At 38.7% G+C, this 10164-nt stretch overlaps 1 protein-coding gene across 1 annotated transcript; it reads left to right on the forward strand.

Moving 5' to 3' along the window:
* The first annotated feature begins 7842 nt into the window (after positions 1-7842).
* LOC132519390 (galectin-1-like) lies at positions 7843-8356 on the forward strand. The gene has a single exon (XM_060147325.1). The coding sequence runs from the start codon at positions 7890-7892 to the stop codon at positions 8295-8297; it is 408 nt and encodes a 135-aa protein (XP_060003308.1). The 5' UTR covers positions 7843-7889; the 3' UTR covers positions 8298-8356.
* Positions 8357-10164: the final 1808 nt, after the last annotated feature.

Raw genomic sequence — 10164 nt, forward strand, 5'->3', positions numbered from 1 at the left:
TCATACAAAGTATGTTCACAGTGCAGGTGATTTTTGAATGTTTCTTATTAAACATGACAGAAAAAAATAGTTAAAAGTAGGAAGAAAACTGCCTGAAGTGACTTAGTGTTTTATATGTTATATTATATCACCCTTACAGAGTGAAGTAAGTCAGAAAGAGAAAAACAAATATCATATATTAATGAATATATGTGGAATCTAGAAAAATGGTACAGATGAACTGGTTTGCAAGTCAGAAATAGAGACACAGATGTAGAGAACAAAAGTATGGACACCGAAGGGGAAAAGCAGGGGTGGGGGTGTGGGGGTGATGAATTAGGAGATTAGGATTAACATGTATACACTAATATGTATAAGATAGATGACTAATAAGAACCTGCTGTATAAAAATATAAATAAATTAAATTAAAAAATTATATCACCCTAGCTGGAAGTATATACACACACAAACCCCCCACAGGTGATAATATCAATGGTGATTAGATTAGATTTCATATTTTTATGAGTTGTTATAAAGGCAACTGAAAATTTCCAACAGATCCAATATTTCTTACATTGCATTTGCCTTTATTGTTGAAGCCGTGGAATTGGTCAACTCGTCTTTCTGAGGACTACAACAGAGTGAAAATAAGAGAGTAGGACATAGAGGCATTATAGGTGTCACAACACGTTGAAATCCATAATCATCCTTAGGAATGGCTACACTATTCAGTTAGTATTTGTAATATTTTTTTAAGAAATAGGCTGTTTTTATTACAATAGCTATGTCTCGCCTTTTTTCTCTTCTTTTCTTCTAGTTTTATGGTGGTTCTTTCTGAGAATCTGGCTACTACAAATATCCTTTAATTAGCAATGCTTTTGACATTACATCTATTGTACAAAGAAGATTGAAATAGGACAGGAATTCAAAAAAACTGATGGAACAGATTGTGTCTAGTAATGCATTCCTCCCCATTCTCATGCCTTTTGTTAACTTTGCAGAATTAGGAACAGTGCTTCTGGGTCAAGTGAAATTTCATATGCAAGGTTTGGTAAGTTTTATTCCCATTTAAACCTTCATTAAACCCCCAAATTTAGCTATGCTCCTCTAGAGACCAGTGGCTCATGCTTTAAGAAGTAAGAGTAGCAATACTGCTTACTGACCACACATATTTTTACAGGAAAATGGGGATAATGATGTTGCCCCTTACTTTAAGAGCGATACACAGTTCACTCTCAATTATCCAGAAGTGATTGTCCATTTTGCTCATTATTTCTAACCTTTATTTCTTCCTTTTCCTTAGTCTTAATATTTTTGGACTTTGCATTGTGCCAGCAGAAACTGGAGAGGAAAAATGATGAAATATAGAATATAAATGAATATTGTGTTGTCATTTCTAGCTTTTTTAAAATGAAGCTATACTGAAATAATTACATCAATTTTTGATCACTTGGTTTGTATTTGTAGCTTTTTCCTTGCGTGAAAAAAATGGCTAAGTAAATTAACAGGATAAAGATTCCAAAGGAGACAATTAAAAAATACCTAATAGGGCTTCCCTGGTGGCGCAGTTGTTGGGAGTCTGCCTGCCAATGCAGGGGACACGGGTTCGTGCCCCTGTCCGGGAAGATCCCACGTGCCGCGGAGTGGCTAGGCCCATGAGCTATGGCCGCTGAGCCTGCGCGTCCGGAGCCTGTGCTCCACAGCGGGAGAGGCCACAACAGTGAGAGGCCCGCGTACCGCCAAAAAAAAAAAAACTAATAGAAAACTTACAATAATTTCACATCAATTATTTATATCAAACAATGGATTTCTAATACTTACAAATTAGACATGTATCAATTAAAGTCACTCCTTACAGAGTCTCTATGTGAAATCATTTGTTAGACCAATTTAAATTACAATTTAAAGCTAAAATTAATTTAATTTATATATTCTACAGTTGCAACATGTTCCTATTTTTTATCTGAATTCATCTCTAATTATTTTGAATTTATGATGCCCTTTATTTTTTCCAGTACAATTTAGGCATTATTAACTATTCAGGGACTATCCTTTACCCATATAGAGCAAAAAGACAATTTCTTTTTTTCCTTCACCCAAAATATCTTGCATACTGATATGAGGAACCTAAACTCCCGCAAAAATGCACTTCCAAAAGTCATATACATTCCAAACTTAACGATCAGTATAATCTGGGCTCAACATTTCTGTCAAACCATGTTTCCCACTCTTCTTCAGTTCTTACACTTTATACTATTTAGGTCACCCTCCTTATTTTCTCACAAATACACCATGAGGTTTTTAAGTCCATTTTCTGATACAGTGTTCATCATTGTAATATACTTGTTCCAATTCTGTATCTGTGGGAGTATTGTGAAGTCAACCAGACATGGTTTCATATAATAAAAATCTTCATTAAAATAAAAATGATAGCGATAAAAAGTGTGTAATTACAATATGCAATGTTTTCTAATATTATCTCATTTAGTTCCTCACAATAACCCTACTTATGAGGTACATATTATTGTTGTTATACAGATTTACTGCCCAGGAAATTAAGGTCAGGTGGTTGACAGACTTGCCCAGAAAACTAGTAAATGAAGGATGTTGGGATCTTACCCCAGATAGTCTGATCCAGCATTTACCTTTTCATGCTCTCTTTATCACTTATTTGCTTGTGACTTTATGTAAATGACATAACCTCTATAATCCTTTATTTCTTCCTTTTAAAAATGAATTTATATTTGTGTGTGTAGATGTTTCATATCAGCCATTTCTCCAAGGATCCCTGGTATATAGAAACCAAGATCTGTGGGCTAGGTGTGCTCATTGTATCAGAGTTTCTTTACTTCCAAGTGCTCTTAGCAGATAGAGGCAGAAAACAACACATACACATACATCTGTAATGACTGTATATCTTTCAATTATATTACAGCCTACAAGTTTGTACTGATCCCTTTAATGTATATCACAGAACAGAGTTTATTCTAGTTTTCTCCTTTTCCATATTTGTAGCTCCCTTCTTCAGTGTTTGTGAATCTTGATTTAAATATGTGTCAGCATATTAATAGTTTGTGAAGATTGGCCTATAATTAAATTTTATTCAAGTAGCAATGAGATTACTATTCTTTTTGACCTGGTATACTTAACTTCACATTTCGGGAAAGATAATCATTTAGACTGCTTTTGAATATTTCCTGCTGAGTTTTAGCTTTGTGCTGGTTTTGGTCATGACCACATAACAATTTTACTATTAATGTATTTAAATTAAAGTTGAAAATGCAAGAACAATGTATACAAAACAAGAACATGGTAGCATGTTAAATATTAGAACTTAATTCTGAGATTTTTCTTGGCAGTTGGAAGGGGAGATTCAGAATTTCAGCCAAACATAGTTTTCAACATGTGTTTAAAAGCATTATTCCTAACCCTTATGCTCAGTTAGGATCAGATCAATGTCTTATTGATCTATCAAAACTGGAGGCTACATATTATATTTTAGAATCATAGTAAAGTCCACATGTGTGATCCATGTTTGAAATACAGTAATACATTATCAATGAGGCCCATAAGCTAAACAAGAATCATTCACAATTCTAAGACTCTCTGTTAACAGCATGACTCAAGTATTTTTCACACTCAGGCCTGGAATTCTCAACGGTTTTAAATGTAGAGATTATTGATTTTAAACAATTACACAGGTACAGTCCAATCTTAAATAATGTTTGTCAAATGGCTTCAGAATATAGGGCTGGACACCTAAAGATAGCTAATTTACAGCTGGAATGGCTAAGCTTTCTGTCTCTGGAGATGCCTGGTTTTTGACTCTTGTCTGAGATAAAGGCAGTGGCATTTATGATGTGCTGATTAAAGCTGGAAACTTTTCTGGTGATCCCACTCCACCCAGGCTTGGCTTCTCTACCAATGGTTCAACTAGCTCAAATAGTTTGACAAGCCTGGTTTGGCCACTTGAAGAACTTCTTAGAGTTTCCTCTAGCTGCTCTCCTGAAGCTAAGATTTCTCATGCAAACTTGGCAGTGCAGCCAGAGGCTCAGTACAACTCAAGGGCACAAAGATGGTCTCTCAGACCTTTGATGGCTGCCTGAAACCTACTTCTCTTGTTCTGTATGTTTTATATTTAAATAAAATTCTCACGTGAATATACTCTATGGAATCTGCTAGGTCTTTCAAATATCCAAACAGTGGAAAACATTACAACACCACACTGACTACTCTGGGTAATAGTTGAATATTATTTCAGGCAAGTCTAATACGGATAGAAGGTGTGGTAAATTTGGTAAGCAACTCCAACATGGGTGAAACAACAAAAGATAAGACAATATTGAATAGGTAACTCAGAACAGACCAAACACATGACTCCATACCTCCCTGGAGGTGCCAGTGTTTATAAGGTTCAAGCATCTATTTGATCCAGCTGAAGGAAAACCTGGTGTGATCTTCATTCTGTGTTTTAATTGGGGGAATTTATAGGGCCCCCATGGTGCCCGATTCTTCCTCTGTATCCTGCAGAAGGAAAACTGATCCCTGCGGGGAATATTTGCTTCAAGATTATTCCTGTTAAATGGAGTTAAAATGTATCCCTAGACTTTCTCGTATTTGTTGCTTCTCACAAATGTGGTTTTGTGGTAAGCTCAGCCATGTTCTTAGAAGGGAGATGATCTGGAGTTCAAATTCCACCTCTAACACTAGCTAACTGTTACATCATTTTTGGTACATTTTGTTACATTACAGTCCTTATCCATAAAATGAGGATAATAGCACTACTTACCTCATGGAATTTTATGTGTTAATGAGACAATGCATGAAAAACATGAACACAGTGCTGGCTTGTAAGTGTTCAGTAAAGGCTAGCTTATTTGATATTTCTAGTCACATGGTTAGACAGTCTAAATCTCCTCTACAAAGTCATTCTTGACAGAATTAATTTTACACTGTTAATGCTAATGCTGTATAGTCCATGTGTTCTGAGTATCCAGTCCATAAGTCATATTTAACTGGTGAAATTTAATATATGTAGCACTAGACTTAAAATGACTGCTTGCCTTAAAAATCAATGTGACCAGGGGCATTTCTGTATGTGATCCCAGGAAATATCCTTAGGACTATCCAGTTTCCTTTTTTTTTGGAGATCATTAATATGCTCTTTCCTGGACATCATATAGTAAAATATGCATCCAAGTCCCAGGCAGACATCATTGGTCACTCTTTCCACACTGTAGAATGCAGTGTTGCTTTGTGTTCATACTTTTTTCTTTGAGATAAAATCATTGTAATTCAAATTTCAAAGGGGTTCTTTTTTGTTTAGGTGAACACTTGAGTAAGGACTTTTACTTTATATCTTATCACTGCCATATCTCTTGAAGATTTCTGTGGGAAAGTGAAATAGTTTTATTTATTTATTCTATAAATTATCAATTTATTAATTGTATAAATAGTTTTAAAGGTAAAACTATTTATAGAATTAACAACAAATATAGAGGTTCAAACCTTGAAACGCTCACTATCAGTATCCATTTGACTCTGAAATCGGACATTGACACTTTACAAATATTCAGTTGATACTAAGTAAAATGGTAGCATTTGCTTTAGAGTTAGAAAACATGCATGCATAGTGCAAGATTTAAATATACCTGACCTGTGTTATTCATTTTGAAATACTTCTTTGTGTGAGAAGAGAGGGCATCTTACATGATTATTAGCTTCAGAGCCATTTAAAGTGTTTGAAAGGAAGTGCATTATTTGAGAATAGCACATAAAAGGGGATTGTCAAGACTTGGTGAAATTTTATTAATAACTCAGGTGATTTAATAAAACATCCTACCCACTGAAAGCTCAAATCTGTTTGATATAATTATATTTTTGAATTGAAAATTAGATATTTCCAGGGTGATTTTTGCCCTTTTGAAAGAACCAGTGAGTAGAAAGAATCCACCTTCCTTTCCTATTAAGTTAAATGTCACCAAAGTCACTAGTACCTTAGTTTCTTTTTAGAAAATTCAAGTAATTAGAATTGTAAGAACTCTCTAAACTTCTAAAAATAAATGATTGAATTTATGTATGAGATATCAAATTTATGAGAAATCTGACCATCACAAAAAATATTGATAGGAATATGTTAAAAATAAACAACTAAGAAGGCATTTTAAGAAGACGCCGAAGGAAGAGCCTGAACTTATCTCCTCCCAGAGATAAATACCTACATGTGGATTAATTCCCTCAGAAGAGAACCTGAAAACTAGTTGATCACCTGTTTCACAACAAAGAATACAAAGGACTACATCAGGATGGGTAGGAGGGGCAGAGAAAAGATCTCACCCAAAACCCCACCCCTGGCCTGGCCGCACACAATACAGAGGGATCTTATTAGAAAGGCTTTTCTCCTGGGGGAGCAAGCGTGGGACCCCCACATCAGACACACGCGCCCAAGAATTCTACAACAGACAGCTGAGTCCCCAAAACGCCTGGCTTAGAAAACTAATGGGGCTAATGTCCAAGGGTCCAAAAAAGCTATTGGAAACTGAGACTCCCCTCTTAAAGGGCTCACATGCAATCCTTCTCACTCAGAGACCCTGAAAAATATCAGCGGTTTGAAAACTGCTGAGACTCTTTGTGAAGGAGAGTTGTTTGCAAGTCTAAAAGCATCGGTTGGGGGGGGTGCAGGGGGTGTAATATGGTGGTAATACTTGTAGGAGGCATTGGCAGAGGCCATTGTGTTCCTCACCTCACCTGCTAGCACAGGCCTGAGAGCTTGGATGCACTACCCTGCCACAAAGCTGAAGCTGGAGAGCTCTGGCAGCTGCAGCATCCCCCCACGCCCTGACTGGGGTGGCACAAATAGCCATGGAATTCTCCTGCTCCCTAACTAAAGTCTGCAAATGTGGGTGGCTGTGACATTCCCCTGCCCCCCTGGCTGGGAGTGGAGAACACAAGCAGTCATAATATTCTCCCACTCCTGGCCTAACGGCTGACTCATGTGCACAGACAAGGCACTTTTGTACTGCATTGCTGAAGCCCAGGGGTGGGTGTAGTCAAGACATTTTCCTACTGCCTTCTTGAAGCAAGAGAGCAAGTCCCACACCCTATAATCTCCAGCTACCTAGCTAAAGCCAGTGGGTGCATGCAATCCGCATAGGGAACACTACTGGCTGGCCTGGCCCTGGTGGCCATGGGGGCTGGTGTTCTTGAACTTCGTGACACTGGAGCAATCGAAAAGACAGCTCTTGGCAGGCCACCATACCCAGGGCCCTGCACAGACAGCAGACTGAAACATAACCCCATCTTATATGAAAAAGGCTTATTTACTTAGCCTGGAGCTTCATCCTGAGGGACAGGCTTCAGGTTTCCCACATACCTAGAGGCTAAGGAGGTGCTCCCAGGGACTGTAAGCGGGGAGACACCATCCTTGCACACCCCCTTGGCCTCGTTAGGGCTTGATGAGGCTCCTCAGAAAGGAGCTTATACACTCACCAGGAGCCCCAGTTTTTGCAACCACAGCCAAGGAGACACCTACGGATCTTCTGGTCTGGAGGTCAGCAGGGATTACAGAGTCCTGTCATCCTCATGCAGTAGCTGACCCACAACTGAGCCTGATGAGTGCCCTGAGCTCCAACCAGCCCATACATAGATCAATCCACACCCAGGATGGGCAAGTGACTCCAACCCTCTCCTCCTCATACAGCAGTCACAGCCCTATCACAGCTGGCGGGCACCTACAGCCCACATGAGGGATGGCCATAGAATGCCTGGGTCTGGTGGCCAGAGGAGACTGCACTTCTGGGCCACACAGAACAGCTTCTAAAGAATACCACTCTTTCAAGACCAAGGCTCTCCGGTAGAGTCTTCAGACAACTGGTCCCAAAGTCCCAGGAACATCCTCCTCTCCTCAATCATGGCTTGTGGTGTTGTCATCAGCAACCTGAATCTCAAACCTGGGAAGTGCCTCAGAGTGTTGGGCAAGGTGGCCCTGGATGCCAAGAGCTTTGTGCTGAACCTGGGCAAAGATGGCAACAACCTGTGCCTGCACTTCAACCCCTGCTTCAATGAGCACGGGGACACCAACACCATCGTGTGTAACAGCAAGGATGGCGGGGCCTGGGGGGCTGAGAAGCAGGAGTCTGTCTTCCCCTTTCAGCCTGGAAGTGTTGTGGAGGTATGCATCTGCTTCGACCAGGCAGAGCTAACCATCCAGCTGCCTGGTGGATACAAATTCAAATTCCCCAACTGCCTCAACCTGGAGGCCATCAACTACCTGGCAGCCAATGGCGACTTCAAGATCAAGTGCACGGCCTTTGAGTGAAGCCAGCCAGCCCATGGCCCGCAATAAAGGCAGCTGCCTTTGCTCCCCCTGGAAAAAAACTGATAGAGGTAGCTGCTTTCCATAATACATGTAGACAAACACAGAGAGACAAGCAAAACAAGGAGACAGAGAAATATAGTCCATATCAAAGAACAAGGCAAATCCCCAGAAAAATAATGAATCAGAGATAAGCAATCTACTTGACAAAGTGTTCAAAATAATGTTCATAAAGACACTCACTGATCTCAGGAGAAGAAAGGGATGAACGTAGCAAGAAGACAACAAAGAGAAACTACAAGAAAGAACTGAAGAGAAGTGATAACTGAAATGAAAAACACATTGGAAGGGTTCAACAGCAGAATGGATAAAACAGAAGCAGATTGGGAGTCTGGGACTGACATGTACACACTGCTATTTTTAAAATAGGTAACCAAAAAAGACCTACTGTATAGCACAGGGAACTCTGCTCAATATTCTGTAATAACCTAAATGGGAAAAGAATTTGAAGAGGAAAGATACATGTATATGTATAACTGAATCACTTTGCTGTACACCTGAAACTAACACAACATTGTTAATCAACTAAAAACAAAAAGAAGCACAAAACAAGCTGAAAGACAAAGCAATGGAAAACACCCAGACAGAGCAGCACAATGTAAAAAAAGAATTAAAGAAATGAGGATAACATAGGGGATCCTGGAACAACATCAAGTGGAATAACATTTGCATTATGGGGGTTTCAAAAGGAGAAGAGGAACAGAAAGAGAAATTTCTTTAATTTGTATTTAAAGAAATAATGGCTGAAAACTTTCCTAATCTGGGGAAGGAAACAGATATTCAGTTCCAGGAAGCCCAGAGTGTTCCAAATAAGACAAACCTAAAGAGCAACACACTGAGACATGTTATTTAAATGGTAAAAGTTAATGATTAAGAGAGAATTGTAAAAAGAAAGAAGCAAGAAAACAAGCAACTTATTATGTACTAGGGACAACCCATAAGGCTATCAGCACATTTTTCAGCAGAAACTTTACAAGCCAGAAGGGAGTGACATGACATATTCAAAGTGCTGAAAGAAAAAGACTGCCAAACAAGAATTCTCTACCTGGCAAGGTTATCATTCTGAATTAAAGAACAGATTAAGGTTTTATAGATAAGCAAAAGCCAAAAGAGTTCATCACCACTAAATTGGCTTTTTATAAGAAATGTTAAAGGGACTCCTCCAAGCTAAAAAGAAAAGGTACTAATTAATAAGAAAACATATGAAAGCAAAACTCTCACCAGAAAAGGTAAATAAATAAATGCTAGAGATAGTAAATCAATCTCTTATAAAACAAGTAGCAAAGTAAAAGTCATAAGTAGTAAAATTAATTAAAAATACAATAATTATTCAAGGGATACATAAAATAAAAAGATGTAAAATGAGTCATCAAAAATATAAAATTAAGGAGGTGTTAAAATATAAAGCTTTGGAATGTGTTCAAAATGTAAATAAATAAATAAATAAATGGAAATAGATACTGTACTCATAGATTGGAAGAACCAAAATTGTTAAAATGTCCATACTACCGAAAACAATCTACCAATTCAATGTAATCCCTATCAAAATACCAATGGTGGGGCTTCCCTGGTGGCGCAGTGGTTGAGAGTCTGCCTGCCGATGCAGGGGACACGGGTTCGTGCCCCGGTCCAGGAAGATCTCACATGCCATGGAGCGGCTAGGCCCATGAGCCATGGCCACTGGGCCTGGGCGTCCAGAGCCTGTGCTCCGCAACAGGAGAGGCTGCAACAGAGAGAGGCCCGCATACCACAAAAAAAAACAAAAAAAAATCGGTATTTGTCACAGAACTAGAAAAAAAGTCCTAAAATT

This window comes from Lagenorhynchus albirostris, chromosome 4 (genome assembly GCF_949774975.1).
Source record: "Lagenorhynchus albirostris chromosome 4, mLagAlb1.1, whole genome shotgun sequence".
In the NCBI taxonomy this organism is placed as follows: domain Eukaryota; kingdom Metazoa; phylum Chordata; class Mammalia; order Artiodactyla; family Delphinidae; genus Lagenorhynchus; species Lagenorhynchus albirostris.

Excerpts from the sequence above, each read along its gene's own strand:
- LOC132519390 (XM_060147325.1), top strand. The coding sequence starts at position 7,890 with ATGGCTTGTGGTGTTGTCATCAGCAACCTGAATCTCAAACCTGGGAAG.